The sequence below is a fragment of the Antennarius striatus genome, chromosome 8 (genome assembly GCF_040054535.1).
Source record: "Antennarius striatus isolate MH-2024 chromosome 8, ASM4005453v1, whole genome shotgun sequence".
NCBI classification, from domain to species: domain Eukaryota; kingdom Metazoa; phylum Chordata; class Actinopteri; order Lophiiformes; family Antennariidae; genus Antennarius; species Antennarius striatus.
In genome coordinates, this window is record NC_090783.1 from 10936298 (window position 1) to 10954201 (window position 17904).

Sequence of the window (17904 nt, forward strand, 5' to 3'; positions counted from 1 at the left end):
ATTCAGTACCCCTCCCAGGGACTCCAAGAAGGCCGGGTATTCTGCACTGCCATTTGGCCCGTAGGCTGCAACGACAGTGAGACACCTGTCCCCAACCCGAAGGCGCAGGGGACAGGTGTCAGGAACCTCTCGTTCACTGGGGTGAACTCCAACATAAGACAGCTGAGCTGTGGGGCTACAAGCAAGCCCACACCAGCCCGCCGCCTCTCACCTTGGGCAACACCAGAAAAGTGGAGAGTCCAGCCCCTCTCAAGGGTTTGGGTTCCAGAGCCCAAGCTGTGGGTGGAGGTAAGCCCAACTATATCTAATCGGTACCTCTCAATCTCCCTCACAAGCTCTGGCTCCTTTCCCCCCAGCAAGGTGACATTCCATGTTCTTAGAGCTAGACTCTTTGTCCAGGGATTGGGTCGTCGAGCCCCATGCTGACGACAGCCACCCAGTCCACACTGCACCCATCCCCTACAGTTTCCTCGGCGGGTGGTGAATCCACTGAAGGTTGGGCCCACATCGTCCTTTCGGGCTGAGCCCTACCGGGCCCCGTGGGCAGAGGCATGGCCACCAGGCACTCACATACGAGCCCCAACTCCGGGCCTGGCTCCAGGGTGGGGCCCCAGTTGCGCCATACTGGGTGAAGTCACGGTCCTCAACCAAAATCATCTACATTTAATTTGATTCTCATTGAAAACATTGTGCTTTGACATTGGTTTTGACTGACAAGATGAGTCTGTAGAGTAGGTCAGTTGCAATCTGGAACAATAGCTTAAGGACTACAGAGCAGCTGGAATTTCTAGTAAATTTTGCTCAATCAAGACAAGCATCGTGTTGTTTGAGCAATTGGATTAAGTATTGGATTAAGACATTCAACACTGTAGCTCACCCGTCCAGGACAGGAATCCACCACGTCCACCCAGATGGAGTCGGACACTAGCTCTTCACCCATTTGCCAGGGAATCACATAGAAGGCCACAAACCGAAAAGATGGCAACATCTCAGGGGTGACCATTAGTCCGACACTGGTAACTACCTGAGTAGTCACATCTACACGGTGAGCAAGGATGATTTTACCTTTGTTCAGTACCTGAAACAGTTTTGAGGCAGAAAGTCCTGATCAATACAGCTCTTTTGTATTTGATGACGAGCAACTTACTATTTGTTACAATTTGACTATTGGAAATGTGTGGAAATGTGTCTTACCAGGTATGTGATGTGTTTGACTAGTTCTCTGTCGCTCTGCTGAGTAGTACTTATGGTCAACGTCAGGGATAGTCTGTCCCCTACAGATACTCTGTTGGTCCCTGTAGAGACGTACAGATAGTTCCGATGCCTCCAGCTATAGGTGCTATATGGCTTAACAGACATCTGTTGTTTTGCCTGCTGCTCCGATCTCAGGTCAGCCTGAATGGTCGTAGCCTGGAAATTGGAAAAGGGGTCAGTAAGGTGTAAAATTTATATTCACAGGTTACTGATTTAGATCCTGAGGGTAACTATCAAAGCAATAATGACACCAATGTAATCCAAATTTTAGGAGAGCATTCTTGTGGCCCATTACACCATTACACAATTACACTATGAGAGTCGGCTATCAGGGGACATCAGGTGCAATAAGATGATAGGGAAACTGAAAGTGTATAAGGTGGTAGTAGCTCAGTCCACTAAGTCTTAGACTGGGGACTAGAGGGTCGCCGGTTCAAGACCCGTGCTGGGCAAAAAATTTCCGAATTTGAACTGGCAGTGGGAGGTGCCAGTTCACCTCCCAAGCACTGTTGAGGTGCTGTCCTCTTTATAAGTTGCTCATTGGGCGCAACACAAGGGAGCTGCCCGTCGCCCTACCTTCCCACCACTTGTGTTACGGGCCTGTACACACACAACACACACACACACACACGTGACTAACCATCAGTGTGCTAGAGTGAAAAGATAATTTCCCCTACAGGGGATAAATAAAGTTAATTTCACTTCATATACGCTACATGCTTTTAGAAAACTTAATTTGTAAATATAATGTTAGATAAAAAGAAACTTAATTGAGAATTTGGTTTGGTTTGGCTCAGCGGTAGAGCAGATGTCTCGTAGACGGATTGCCCCAGCCATCAGTGGATCGAATCCCATTCCCGCCATGATGTCACCAGAAGTGTGAGCTGACAGTGGGAGGTGTCAGCTCACCTCCCAGCCACTGCCGAGGTGCCCTTGAGCAAAGCGCCGTCCCCCCTACAAGCTGCTCAAGATTGGGGCGCGTTCTGAAGCCGCTGCCTGTCACTCTGCCTCCCTGATGTGTGTAGTTTAATGTGATTGTACTAACTGCATGCTTACAGCCCCCCTTGTGTGCTGTGTTCAGGGGGCCCGTATACTTGTCAACTAACCGAGTGACTTTGTAATTCCCCCTTTCGGGGATCAATAAAGTATACTTCTTCTTCTTCTTCTGTTTTACCAGACATTCCCATTGGGTGAGTCATCTTGATCTGGTACATAAATTAAGGGATTTCTTCAGCAATGTGAGGCTGACATAATGCCATAATACATAATGTAAGTTGTAAGGCATAAACAGACAGTGAGCGGAATTTGGAGTTTGCAGGAATGTCTATATTTTGACCCTGTTTCTGTTATCCAGGTGCAGGTCCATAAACTGTTGCTCAAAAATCTGTTTATGTGTCACTGATTTTCAACATCAAATGTTTTACTATGACGCTAAATGAATCAAAAATATTTTGAAACAGTTTTCCACAGGATGCACCGTCAACAGAGATAGTGTCTAACATGAAGACTGAAAGACAGCTGGACTGAACGACAGCACACAGACTCTGATCATGACAGCACTAAAGCATGTCGTAACACCCTTTCCCAAGGACACCCTGGACCCAACGTGCAGGCTGTGCAAACATTTCCGAGCCAATTCAACACCTAGTACCAAGTTATAAGATTCACATAGTGCCATGTACACCAACAGGATTAGGAACATCTGTGCCGAGTGTGCATGAGAGAGAAAAAAACACTGCACTACACTGCATAGGATATATACTGTACAGTGTATATGTGTTTATCTGTGTGCACTTTGGTTATCTTGAATATAGACCTAATTCATCAGGAACCTTTGGTTTTACACTGCAGTCATGAATGTATCATGTTTTCACACATTACCTTGAACAAAAAAAACCAATAAAGTCCAGAATCATTGCAACATTATGGGTTGAAGATCACTGAGTAAGGAGCAGTCATACTAACGGTGATGATTTGTGTGCGTCGATCAGGCATGTTGATGGTGACACGGCTGGTGCCTGAGGAGATGATCACAGGTGCTTCCAGGAGATTCACCTTCACCTGGACGTTACGGGCAGGGGAACCATCATGATGGGTCACCTGGATCTGCAAAGATTTGGTAATAAGATAAAACATTCACAACAAACCAAAGGACTCGATAACAAAAGATAGTCCTTACTGTGAAATCAAAGGGCAGGCCTGGCTTAAAATATTTTGTTATGTCTTTGAAGGATATTTCATATGGGGACAAGACAATTTTGATGCCAGTCTTCTCTGCTTCAACCAAGTCACTACCTGTTTAAGAGAGAAATACTGTTGATCAATAGAATTTCCAGTAAAGCTAATTATTCCATCAAGATCAATACGAAAGACAAATCGTTCAGTTCATTCAAAAAATACATTTGGAAACCACACTTAAAAAACGTATTTTGTGTAAATCTAAATCTACTAAATCCAGTTAAAAAATATATGTTTTAGTCTCTCAAATTAAATTTGAGCTGGCAGAGCAGGAGGCCGGACAGACTCGGCAGGCCCAAGCGTGTTTTGAGAGTCTGTTGTGAACGTCTGGCAGAACCCTCAGTCAGTGAGGTCTTCAACTCCCACCTCCGGGAGAGCTTCTCCCAGATCCCGCAGTAGGCTCGGGACATTAAGTCAAAGTGGACCATGTTCTCCACCTCCATTGTCGAAGCGGCTGCTCGTAGCTGTGGTCGCAAGGTCTCTGGGGCCTGTCACGGCGGTAATCCCCGAGCCCGGTGGTGGACACCGGAAGTAAGGGATGCTGTCAAGCTGAAGAAAGAGTCCTATCAAATCTTGATGAATTGTGGGACTCCAGAGGCAGCTGACAGGTACAGGCAGCACGAGTAGTCGCGGAGGCAAAAACTCGGGTCTGGGAGGAGTTCAGTGAGGCCATGGAGGAAGACAATCGGTCAGCCTTGAAGAAATTCTGGCAAACCATTCGGCACCTCAGCAGGAGAAAGCAGTGCACAGCCAACACTATTTACAGTAGTGGTGGAGAGCTGCTGACCTCGACTGGGGATATTGTTAGGAGGTGGAAAGAATAATTTGAGGATCTCCTTAATCCCGCTGCCGTGTCTTACACAGAGGAAGCAGAGGCTGAGGTCTCAGAGGTGGACTAGTTCATCACCCAAGCTGACTGGGGCGGTGGTACCTCTTTTCAAAAAGGGGGACCGGAGGTTGTCTTCCTACTATAGGGGGATCACACTCCTCAGCCTCCCGGGGAAAGTCTACTCCAGAGTATTGGAGAGGATGATTACGCCTATAGTCGAACCTCGGATTCAGGAGCAACAATGTGGTTTTTGTCCCGGTCGTGGAACACTGGACCAGCTCTACACTCTCCATCGAGTGCTCGAGGGTTCATGGGAGTTTGCCCAACCAGTCCACATGTGTTTTGTGGATCTAGAGAAGGCGTTTGATCGTGTCCCTCGTGGTATCTTGTGGGGAGTGCTTCGGGAGTAATGGGTCCTGGGCCTTTTGCTGAGGGCTGTCCGGTCCCTGTATGACTGAAGCCAGAGCTTGGTTCGCATTGCCGGCAGTAAGTCAGACTTGTTCCAGGTGCATGTTGGACTTCGGCAGGGCTGCCCCCGGTTCTGTTCATAATCTTTATGAACAGAATTTCTAGGCGCAGCCAGGGTCCGGAGGGAGTCTGGTTTAGGGACCGAAGGATTTCATCTCTGCTTTTTGCAGATGATGTTGTCCTGTTGGCCTCATCAAACCTGGACCTTCAGCGTGCATTGGGATGGTTTGCAGCAGAGTGTGACGCGAGTGGGATGAGGATCAGCACCCCTAAATCCGAGGCCATGGTTCTCGACCGGAAAAGGGTGGTGGGCCCTCTTCAGAAACCTCGCCCGCTACCAAATAGTTCACATGCCACTTTTTTGATCCCCAATTAGTCCACATTTGAACCAGCCACCTTCTGGTCCCCAAGGCAAGTAAGTCCTTGGGGAATGAGCTACTGCCACTAACATCGTTTTCACTATTATAAAAGTTAAGGACTGATCATTTTTCTAAGTGTATGTTCTCAGAGTCAAAGAATATAAATGCAGTTGTTGCATATAAATAAGTATGCAATTAGTGAGATGAAAGTTCCTTTGGTTTCAATGTATTTTTTTTGTTTGTACCTATGATTCAATCCAAGAACTTTCAATGAAATTACGGAAATTCTTCCATTTGTTTTGATTACTAAATGTCACAAGAGTGAAGTTCAAGCCACATGTCTCAATAACAGTGTTGACCATCATTTTGAAGAGTTCGGTCCCGTTATGTTGTGCAACAAAAACCACAGGAACTGTATGAAGCAATACTTAACCCAACCCCCATCACAAATTGAGATCATGTAAAGGTTTCAAACGTCCTCTAAGCAAACAAAAGACAGCAATGTTTGATGAATTATTGTTGTTTTTCCATGTATTCACTGACATAATGTTCTTACCCGACTTAGTGAGAACGGAAGCCTTGATATACAGAGAGTTGCCAACCAAAGACATGATATTAGGGTAAGCACTCTTGAGTTCCTCCATGCTCAGCCTAACAACTCCTCCATCCAGCTTAAAAAAGAGCAGTAGCAGAGGGTAAACTACAGAAATTATTTTTTGTCAATTGTAAAAGTTCATAGTCCATTAACAAGCTCTCACTGGTATTGATCAGTAAGGTCTAATCAGTGGATAAACCGATACTGACACACTGAAATAAAACAAAGCTAATACTCTATGGAATAACTATTCACAAAAAAGCACTTTGTAAAGACAACAAAACAGTGTGACGTAGTTTACAAAAGGTGGTAGGAAATTTGATTTGAAAAATTAGAGACAACAGCTGGTGAATTTGGGACGGAGCAGTGACTTACATCTGACACCTGCTTCACTGACGGTAACCTTATCATCTCTTGGTTTATCTTTACCCCAAACACCACATAGGCTGTGCCCTGGACTGGCTCCCCATACAGGTACCTGAAACACAATTGCAACATGTCTTAAAATATCCTTTTAAGCAGGTGTTCACATGTATATGAACTCTCATCGCACTCTACACAGACTGTGATTAATGAGCTTAACCGCAAGATGGATAACATCTTGGGTAAGCTCACTGCTCTTTGCGAAACAGTAGGAAAGTGGGTAGCACAGCAGTACTATAGAGAGGACTGAATTGACTTATGCCCGCAAATCCAAAGCTGTATCTTTCCCCTATTCTGGCACCCCCCCACCCCCCCAAGTTAACAGTCAACTGCCGATAACAGGAAATTCCTCCTGATGATACAAGGCCAAACTGGAGTTCTCTCCCTTCCCTGACACTTGTTGTTGACTCTTTGGTAGTGTCATCTGGACTAAGGACTTCCAACAAAACACACATACATAAACATTGGACTTTAGACATAACTCGCATTCTCATCTGCTCACATGTGATTGGTCTTATGTCTGTGTAAATATATTTATCAATAGGGGGCTTTTTTGCCAGTCTTCATTACAGCTTCCTGATGGAAGCATTGTGAAGACTTGTTTTTTTATTCTCCCCCCTCCCCCCATTGACCAGTTCTCCCTTCCCCTCTCTCTTCACCCTCCCTCTCTTAAGTGGCAGTGCCCCATGGAGGTGAAGTGGCCCAGTAGTCCTCACTAGCAGGCTGTGCAAATGCAATTTCCTCACAAGGGGTCAATAAAGAATTATCTTATTTATCATAAATGTTTGCTGCTGTTTTGTATTCTTTTGACTGATGTCATTGCATTTGGTAGTTATCACTCATTCTTTTCTCTGTGGTTATTTACTTTTCTTTGCTTTTGTATTCCTGTTGTGTACAGTATGTCTTTGTTCAACCTGTCCATGGGTACATGTTAAAATGAAAACCATAAAAATAAAAGTTATGAATTTTTGTTGACTATGATGTATTTGGCCAAGAACATTTCTTCAATTATTCATCTTCTCATTTTATCATGAGGAAAATATAATACAACCCCCACATGCTGAACTTATCCCTTTCGTACAAATGCACATTAACTCATGTGAGAGTGACTCAACTAACCAACCTCTTCTTCAATTGTTCTGTTTTATATAGATATACAGTTAGTTTTTCAATCTTGACTTTCATTGATAACTGAGAAGGTTAAACTCGGTTACAACATTAATTGTCTTTGCAAGAAGATATGTGTGACTCGTTTGACTAACCTTGCTGAAATGTCTACCAGCAGTTCAGTGTCATCCAAGTTGAGGAAGGACTTCTTGGGTGTCAAGGTAACGTTAAAGGCAGGGAGTACTGAAAGGCAACATATCACTAAATAGTAGCAGATTTTCATTCAAGAGTTAAAATGCTGCAAACCACAATAGTAGAAAAGTAGTGAAAAGAATGTAAGTAGAATAGAATGTAATGCAAAAACCAATAACATGTCTAGTCTGACAGAAAAAGTCACATTTTAACTTCACCTACCATATTTCTTCACCTCAAACTTAGAGGTGAACTTATTCTGCTGCCAGTCATCAAACTTTGCAATCACCGTCCACATTCCTTCACTAGTACAGACACACATCATAGACAGCGTTTAAACAGAGCAGTGTCAGTGTTACTTTTCTTACCTATTTTACATGTCAACCATGCATCATTAGTCAATTTAATTTCTTGTGAATTTAGTCTAAGTTTTTTTATTCCTTTAGTTAGAATAATGCTAAACAACAGTGATTTGTTTAAAAAGCACATCATCCTTTTTAAATTGCATGCCATGCAGTTTCAGTGTTGACAACTGACATCTGTACTGTCACAGTAAATAAATATTCCAACTAATTTCGTATCTTTCATTCATACAGTGGCATCACTTTTATATTATGTTGGGAAGTATAACGTTGAAAAAGAAAACATTATTTGTATTTTCTTCTTGTCATATATATTACCAAGTGACAAAATACAGGAATTTTCACCAGTCATCTTCATCTTCAGATTACCACCTCTATATCTGCTGCAGCGGGTCACGGGGAGCAGGAGCCTATCTCGGCGGCATAGGGCGTGAGGCGGGGGACACTCCGGGCACGACGCCAGTGCACCGTGGATTTTCACCAGATTAATTGAATTGAATTATAATTCTAAAAGAATTTTGTTCACACTCTTAAATGAAGGAGTATACCAGTTAGCGTTCTGTCTGAAAAAGAACTACAGTACAAGCAAGCATCACTAACATTAAATGCAGTCGTGAAAAAAAAAATGTTCCAGACTCAACATAGGCATAAATATAACCAAGCTATGTTTTCATGTTTAACAATTGCAGGTTAAGATTTGGTGAAGCTGAATCAATAGGTCACAGCTGCCAATTGCAACTCTTGTTCATTACATATGTAAGTAATATGAAAATTTTCAAAATAAAATTTAAATTGATAAAATCAAAGAATTTTGTTAAAAACTAACATAAATGTCACTCACAAAGAACATTTTTTTTAAAAATGTAATGAAAATAATATAAATGATTAAGACCCTGTACAGTGAAAGATGGCAGTCTCTTTTTACAGAAAAATTATATGTGAAGGTATTTGGTATATGTTTTAGAAATTAAACTTGTAACCATTGTCTGTATGAAGCAGTAAAAATCATAGGATATAAGGATGCTTAAAAGTATGTCTGAAGCTTTTAATCACGTTTGAGTGAATCTTACTTGACAATTTCAGAAAGAGGAAAAATATCTGCAAGGATGCCATCAACAGCTCTGGTCTTGGCAATCTGTTTAACAACCACACCATCTGGATTCTGAAACACACACAGAACATATAAGAAAATATGGGCCATGAATTAACAGAACATGAAAGAAATATTGTCAAAGTTACCTTAATATCTATTGTGATGGAGCTGTTAAAAGCCTTGAAGGATGGTGAGGAGACAAATGCTCTGAACCTAACTGAAGACAAACAAAAAAAAAAACTTGAAAAAACACTCAGTGTTCATATAGGTTCACAACAATACGCTAATTATTACATTTAAATTTAGTGTTCTATATTTTTAATATTTAATCTTAACTAAAATTAACAACGATGCTGAAATAGCATTTAATTTCAAATTGTAATGCTGGTTTCCTATGTTTATATCTCTCACCAGTGTCTCCAGGGTTGTAGATGGGTTTATCTGTCTGGATGAAGATGTATCCAGATTGAAAGGACACCATCACGACTTTCTCCTCAGTGTGTAAGTTCTCAAAATTCACTTTCAAATACACATACTTGTTCTTCTTCTCGTCACGATCCAAGCGATCTGAGGGAAGCTATGATCAAACAAGATTCAGATATAAGATGACATTTAGATAAAACTTTTTTTTTTCCATAACACATTCAAGGCCCTTTCCTATTCCAGCACCCCTGTGCCTCCAGAGGGGCACAGGGCAAAACGTTCACTCACCAGTGTCCCGAGACTCTTTCTCGCATGTCATATGGGGGGGGGGGTGGCAATAGAGTTGTTTGGTGCTAGTCTGGGAACACAGGTCAAACTACAGGACCTCAGGCCTATATGCCACCCTCTGTGAGTCTGTATCTGACATTTTGCAACAACATTCACACCACCAGCATGCTGGAGGCATTTTTCAGAGCTCTGGCATTACTCCTCCTGTTCTTCCTCGCAGAAAGGAGTAGATCCTGGTCCTGTTGCTGGACTGATGCCCTTCTATAACCCTGTCCAGCTTTATATTTGTAATTACCAATCTCCTCTTCCATACTTTTGAGAATATGCTGGGAGATACAGTAAACCTTCTTGTAACTATATTAGAGGTAAGATCTTAAGCCCAAGCCCGAGTTCAAGCCCAACCCGTCAGTCAGTAATTAGGATCAGGTCGGGTCGGGCTTCAATACCCTCGGGCTCGGGTCGAGTCGGGCTGGATGTTTTTTGGACTCGGGCTTAAGATCTTAAGATCCAAGCCCGACCCGGCCCGAACTTTTTTAATAAATATATATTTATATATTATGTGTCTCAAATAGGGCTGTCACTTTAACGCATTAATTAGATTAATTAATTACGCTGCAAATTAACGCACTATAACAATTAACGCAATTAATCGTGAGTGGCAAGTCAATGCGCTAGGATTTTAAATTTGGCCCATTGGGGGACCCGTAGGCTGCAGTGGTACGTCACTTTGTACCTGTGGTACTAGTCAAAAGCAGGGTGACTGACAACAGAGATGGACACGACACAGGAGAGCGAGGCAAGCCCACTCAGACCTTTGGGCAGAAAGTTTATTCATAAAAAGAACAAAGACGGATCAAGATCAACTGAAACACTGTGATTCTGCGCTGCCAATCTGCACTGTAGACGCCTCCGTCAGTCTGCTCCAGGGCAGCCCTGGCTACACACGTAGCTTACCATCACCAAGTATGAATGAGGAGTGAACAGGGCTTTGAACCAGAAGTTTTTGCTAATCGGTTCGTTCCAAACAGAAACAGAATTATAACGTTTCCGATTTGGCGTTCCACCCATAAACTGAAATTCCTGAACCGGTTATAACAAAAAAATAAAGTTCCTGAACCAGTTAATAACGTTCCTTGTAAATATAAATATGTAGGTGCCGTATTTTGCGCACCATAAGACACGCTTCAAAGCCTTAAAATTTCTCAAAAATCAACGCTGCGCCTTTTATCATTAATATCATGTGTACACTGAGTTCCAAAATCTGTAAAAATGTTTTTATGTGACTTTAGTCAGCGATCCGCCAGATCGACCATTGTCCACCGACATAGGACGTATTACGTTACTACGTATGCTGGCAGTGATAGACCAATTAGAGAACATGACGTGAGGCTACGTCTGGCATACCTCCGGTAGGTACCGGTATACAGTGTATGCCGGTACTGTACTGCACGTACGCTACATAACCGCATTTGTTTGGCTGAGGACCCCCGACAATGGCGTCAGTGAAGAGACACGCTTACAACGCAGCATGTAAATTCCAGGCTATCAGTTCCGGTTGTTCCGGTTCACGTAAAGAGATCGGGTGGCTTTTTTCACGCTTCTCCATCTCTCTTGATCTGTGACTCCATGCACGCCCACACCACCGCTTCTGTCAAAAACCACATCAAGCAGCTGAATTCGGAGCTTGTGATCATCCTGGAGGATTAACGAAAGAACTCCAACCGCTGGACATCGGTGTAAACCGAGCCTTTAAAGTTGTGCTGCGTGTATCGTGGAGTGATGGATGAGAGACCTGAACACACGTTTCCCAGGACTGGAGGCAGTGCCGACCGAGTTACACCCCCACAATATGTGGTGGATTGCGGATCCTGGACTAACGTGTCTGCTTCGACTTTTGTCCGATGTTTCGCAAAAGCCGGCATCATTACCGGACAGCCACCCGGAAACCAGACGGTCAGCGATAGTGAAATTGCCGAGCTATTCAATGCACACCGAAGATGAGGACTTCGAAGGATTTCGCACAGATTTATCAAAAAATAAAGAAATAAAAAAATATTTACAAAATAATGTCGGTGTATTTTTTTAAATTTAAATACGTAGTACAACACAGTTCAACCACAGTCACCTTTTTGTTTCCGTTAGCTAGCATGTACTGGACAATAAGGTGTACTTTGTATAAAAGTACAGAAATAAACTCCATTATTTAGACTGCGACTCTTTGTACAATGAGCCGAATGGTAGGCAAAATACGGTAACGTAAGGACTTTTAAATTGGCAACTAAAGAAATTAGTTTATATACTATAGACTATATAGATATATCCCTACCTTACAGTAAACAGTACCACAGCACTACACCTCTGCTTTATGCACGTTATATCACTGTAGTTAAGGCTTATGCCTCCTACTTAGACACTACATGAAATAAGACAAGAATAACTTCGACCATGTCATTTATTGCTGAACAACAAATCTTCATTGTGCTTCTCCCATAGCTCAATATTGCTACATAGCAGTGCGGGAACATACTGCTCTGAAAATGACTGCAGCCAATGAGTTAATGTCTAAATCATACATTTTTAAGATTGACATATTGCAGTGTTTATCTCTTATGATTAAATAATGACTGGGAGACTGCCCTTTTCCTAACTGCTGCAGATAGCCAATACTTCCCTCTGCTCTCATCCCGCGTCCAGTGAATGACAGGAAGTGAAACATGAGGTCAAATATTTTTTTCAAGAACGAAAAAAACCCAGTATTAACCAGTTTACAATTATTTTCTGTTCCGATTCTGTTCCGGAACATTAAAAAATATGAAGTTTTCGTTTTCGTTCCTGCCAAAATGCCAAAAGTTTCCGGTTTTCGTTTATGTTCCATGAACTGGTTCAAAGCTCTCGGAGTGAATGAATAATGGATCCGATGTAAAGTATCTTTGAGTGTCCAGAAAAGCGCTATATAAATTTAATCCATTGTTGTTGTTGTTTGTACCTTTTGTAAAAGAGAATTTTCATATCACCGAAGCAGCTCCAGCCTAACGTATCATTTAAATGCAAAACATGTCAAGGACACAGAGTTGAACGTTAGCTTACCCTTTTAAAGGAAAAGCCTGTTGGTTGATGCTGTTTTATTTAGAGGCATGTTATACTATTAATTTTGAATTGCTGTATTGAGTCAGCTTTAGTATTCATTTTGATTGAGAGTCTGCTTATGTGCCTATTTGAGACTCAGCCTTATTTTATTTCTGAATTTTTTTTTTTTTAACTGTATTTGTATTGCATTTTTGAGAAATGCACCTGGCCTAATTGGTTTGCTGATGTGCTTGGCCTTTTTTATTTTGAATTTTATTTATAAAGCACACTTAACCAATAAAAATGTGGATTTAAAATCTTCTCTTCTTGGTGCATTCTATTGATTAGTCATGCACTACAATTATGTAATGTCCTAGAATTCAAATTCTTTATTTGGGGGCCTTTAGCAGGTATGAGATTTAAATGCGATTAATTAGATTAATTATTTACAAATCCTGAAATTAATTAGATTATTTTTTTTAATCGCCTGACAGCACTAATCTCAAACAATCTATGGGTATTAAACTAAGGAATACCCTTATTTGAGAAACATCCACCTTTAATATCTGCTCAGTTCCCTCAATGCGTCAGCCGTATTTTCTCCTGTACACCTTTCCGATCGTACGCACTGAAAGTAGAGGTAAGATCTTAAGCCCGAATCCAAGCCCAAAATTCGGGCCGGGTCGAGCTCAAAATGTCAATAATTACATTCGGGTCGGGTCAGGCTTTAATAACTCGGGCTCGGTTTGGGTCGGGCTGGATTTTTTAGGCCCGGTCTTAACTCTAAACTATATGTATGGCTGTGTCATCCTTCAGAAGCTACTGTACCTGTATTTTTTGAGGGGCATTTTGCATTTACCTATTATCCTTTTAATTAGCATCAAAATGGATGAAAATGATTCTCAATCACTTATTCTTCCAAAATGGACAGAGTGATATCCCTGACATGTAACTGAGTTGGTGTAATAATGGGATTATTAAACGTCCTTATATTTACTATAATATATTAAACTATCATGTTACCAATAATCTGTGATAGATTCCAGACCACTTTTTTCCCTCCACATGAGAGTTTTTTTAGTTTTTTGTCATCCCTGTCGCAAATTGTTAGAAGTCGGTTGCTGACATGAAATGTATTCACAAAAGTCGATTAAGTGCACGAACCAACACATTACAGTACTTTGAGATACAAGTTTAATTCATTTCGTGACCCAGCTCATAAGTGAAACTACTCCTAACTCAAAGGAATAGTCTCCATTTAAAATCCGATAATTAAAATAATTTTAATCCATTCCAACCTTATAAAAAAGCCCCAAATCCCTTAAATTCTATATACATTTTTTTTTATTAAACCAGTTGACAATCATAGTATTCCTGTGCATAGTTAATAATATTTAAGTTAATTAAATAACAGTAAATTGTGAAAAGAAACGCAAAAGTCAGGAGCACACGAAAGCTACGCTTGTACTTTGCAGACAACGCATGGGAAAGAATGAGATGCAGTCTCGGCAGATGTTGTATCCATCCGCCAACTAGCATTACACGACTTACACGGGTTTTTGATTGTATGTCAAACAAAAATATAAACAAAGCGACAGCTTGTAACTCAACAAACTTATATGTTGAGCAACCAGTATGTCAAGGTACTACTGTACAATATCTTTGTATTATTGTCAACACGATTTACTTAATGATCACATTCAATATTATTTAATAATAAGGCTCACTGTATTTTTTAAACTTTTTTTTCGAGCCTATTGTGCATCAATCAATCAATCAATCAATCAAGTTTATTTATATAGCGCTTAATCATGACAGCAGTGTTATGAGCAAGTGTTATGAGCACAGCTAATCTAACACAGCTAACCTGTATAGTCTTGATTGTCTGGAATCCATTTGCTGGACTGAGTGTGACAGAGTCTTGGAAGAGAATGGTGGGCGTTCTGAAGTCTTGGATGGAGATAGAGACTATTATTGGCCTCAACAGCCCGTCAGCCTGCAGGTATATGTTTTCCTGACTGTCTGTCCTCAGCAGGTCAGGAGCAACCAGGACAAACCTGCAGGATAACATGACATAAATTAGTTACAAGGATGCTAAGTTAGCTAACTCCAGTAGCACGATTTGATTACATAGCAATATATTTACCAGAATTACTGCACATAACATTCAGAGTAATAAAGTAGTGTAGTCATTCTTTGTAGGATGAAAAGTTTGGACACACCTTTCAATGTGATGAGTTTTCTATATTTTTACAGAATAATGTTGGTGGCATCAACACTATGAAATTTATGTTCCTATGTTGCAAAATGTGTCATATTTTCAATTATTTTGTGGCTGTCTTTCGCTGTTAATGTCAAAGATGTACAAATCTGTTACCATAGTCATAGTCAAGCCGATTTTATTGTCAAATGTACCATATATGTACAACATACAGCACAGATGAAATTAGTCCTTTCAGACCCACAGTCAGTAAAAAAAAAACATGAAAGAACCGCTGTTATCATTACAGTCAGCAGTATAAAACAGTAGTATGTTTTGTATACAGTACAGTACTTTTACATAACTCCACGTGTTTTTCAATAGGTTTGTTTTCAATATTGATCAATAATGTTGTAAAATGTCAAGATAGAATACAGAAAGCTATTACTGAAAAGCCATCTACATTACTAGTGTTCATACTTAAGGATGATCACGAGTATTCTAAATAGCCTTTTATTCTTAGTAGTGTTTCACTCCAGAAAAAGCTATGTGATCTCAGAGAACACACATTCTTGCCAGACCAGAAGGGCCTGTAGAGAATGCAACTTTATTAATAAAACACAGGTAAGCAAAATGTCAGAGAACAGAAACATACCTGCTTTTATAACTAATAGGGAACTGTCCGCTGATATTATAGATTAACACGAGGAATAAAATGCACCGCGTCCACTGGCCCATGCTGACCGAATGGTAGTCTTGGACTGTGACCATTGGAGGTTAGGTATACCTCTATATCATACCCCAAACTCCCCCTCCTTCACTGGATCACACACTGCAAACAGTAAGGGGAGCAACAGTATCTGATCAATAGCAATGACGAGACTAAATAAAAATGAGAAGAAAAAAAAACAGAAGAGGAACACACACACACACACACACACACACACACACACACCTTATGTACATACAATATACTGTTATATATATGGAAATACAGTGATTAAACACACCCATGACAGAATAATTAAGTTCTGAGTCTGTTCCTGAAGGCGAATGTAGGTCTGATGAAACATAAAACATTAAATAGGTCAACAGTAAAAGTCCACTAAAAGCAACCTCACCAGCTTTAGGATCAACTGGAAGAAGTCCATTGGAAAATCTGAGGGGTTTGATTGGGTAATAATCAGTGAGCAGGTCAGAGACAAACTGAGCCAAGTCAAGAAGTATTTTTTAGTCCACTATCACGGTAGTATTCTACAACCAACAAACTGATTTCAGTGTTGGATGAACATGTTCAAATTTTCATGTGTGTGTAATAAGTCTGGTTGCTTCATCCTGAATTATCTGGAGACATTTATTATATATATGTAGGGTTGCAGTAGTCTAATCGGCTGGATATGAATGTTTCTCAGCCAGTGATATGAATATTTTAATATTTCATAAATGCTGCAATGGTGCTATTGGTAATTTGAAAGTTTTAGACCTGCATCCAAAACTTTTACTGATATGACTAAAAGCCTTCGGTTTCAGATCCTGAACCCCTCACTAACAAGTTATGCCCCCCCCCCTCCATAGTTGGGTTTCAGCTTTATCTTGTAGCAAAGACGCAGATGCAGCAGCATTGTATAATGTCCAAATAAAACTTCAAAGCATTTCATATACTGCTTTTAATTCTGCTGGGAGTGTGATTGTCAGTCACACATTTGTAGAATCCAACAATCTTTTTTTTTCTTACTATTGTAGAATATTAAAGACAGGCTTGTAAACATTTACACAAAGGTTTCCTTAAGAGAACAGTTCCTCTTGAGTCATTTTACAAACTGAAGATCTGGGGATGTAAGCAGGGGTATAGGGGTTGAGTGAAGTCACTATGCTTTTTTTAGACACCATCATTTTTAGCTGCTAATGAGAACGCAGCCAGACTGTTAAGAAATTTTCTGTCTGGGGAGTCAAGACTTTGCATTGACATAAGGGCGAATGATGAAAGGTTTCTTTTTGAATGGCCTCTTCCTTATACAACACCTTCATGTGAACACACTCTGTAGGCCCAAATTTTAAAATTATAATCTAATCTATATTTCATTCTATAAAGCAATATTTTCATTTTCATTGGTCAGAAGAGTCCATATCACTTTAAGAGAAGCAATACAAGTCACAGCAGATCTGCAATTGTTGACAAACATCTCAAAATTGTTTCACTTTCACAAAATGCCAAAAAAAGAGACTTCGCATGACATTGCTTTCCCAAGTACCTTTAATTGTAGTTCAATGCTTTGAAATGTACTGAATGTATGAGCAATACGGTGAGTGGTGCAGGAGCTACATTAATTATAGCTTGTATTTGCTGCTGATATTTATTCACTGAAAGCATAAATAATTTCTTTTTAAATAATCATTAAGCCTCATTGTTCTGAATCAGAGTCACTGTAATCTGCCACCAGAGATGTGACAGCTCCAAAACTCATGTCCTCTTCTTTCTTGTTCACAAAACCATTAGTCTCTGTTACTTCACATCTCAGTACTGTTGGTGATATGTTTGATAATTCCTTGCTCTGTCTGGACTTCCTGACGTCTCCATCACTAGTGTCGATTTCTGGGAGTGACTGTTTACAAGTGACAGTAGAGCAGCGTTCCATTTTGTCTCCAGTTCTCTCTGTGAATTTGAGGATCTGGGGGCTGCACGATGAGCCCAGGGCTCTGGCCACCGCTGCTTCTTTCCCTTGCAGGCTGAGCTTATGGAGCAGACTGCCAGCAGTACCTCCAGGTGCACCCGATGTGCTGCTGAACCACGAACGTGAGGATATCTCTTTTCGCTTGGTGTGCCGCTTCTCTTCATAGGCTGATTGCAGAGGAAAATAATTAATTATTTATTCTATCAAAGCTTTGCTCTGTTGATATACAGTATATATATATTCAACCATACTTGACAGTTTTGCAATTAGTGTGGTTTCCTAATTGAATATTGTTGTTTTTCTCTTATTTTCCAAATAATTTAAAGCAGAAAGTC

General features: G+C 40.8%; 1 protein-coding gene across 1 annotated transcript in view; it reads right to left on the reverse strand.

Annotated features, from left to right (window-relative positions):
- The window catches only part of LOC137599787 (complement C3-like), a 53083-nt gene extending 35790 nt beyond the window's left edge, over positions 1-17293 (reverse strand). Inside the window, exons 1-13 of the mRNA XM_068320926.1 lie at positions 15553-17293; positions 14565-14754; positions 9332-9497; positions 9067-9137; positions 8898-8989; positions 7688-7770; positions 7429-7516; positions 6119-6221; positions 5705-5819; positions 3434-3549; positions 3220-3360; positions 1195-1410; positions 878-1078 (exon numbers count right to left, since the gene is read on the reverse strand). Of these exons, the coding sequence (XP_068177027.1) occupies positions 878-1078; positions 1195-1410; positions 3220-3360; positions 3434-3549; positions 5705-5819; positions 6119-6221; positions 7429-7516; positions 7688-7770; positions 8898-8989; positions 9067-9137; positions 9332-9497; positions 14565-14754; positions 15553-15668 (1698 nt within the window). The 5' untranslated portion in view covers positions 15669-17293. The remainder of the gene's footprint in view (positions 1-877; positions 1079-1194; positions 1411-3219; positions 3361-3433; positions 3550-5704; positions 5820-6118; positions 6222-7428; positions 7517-7687; positions 7771-8897; positions 8990-9066; positions 9138-9331; positions 9498-14564; positions 14755-15552) is intronic.
- Positions 17294-17904: the final 611 nt, after the last annotated feature.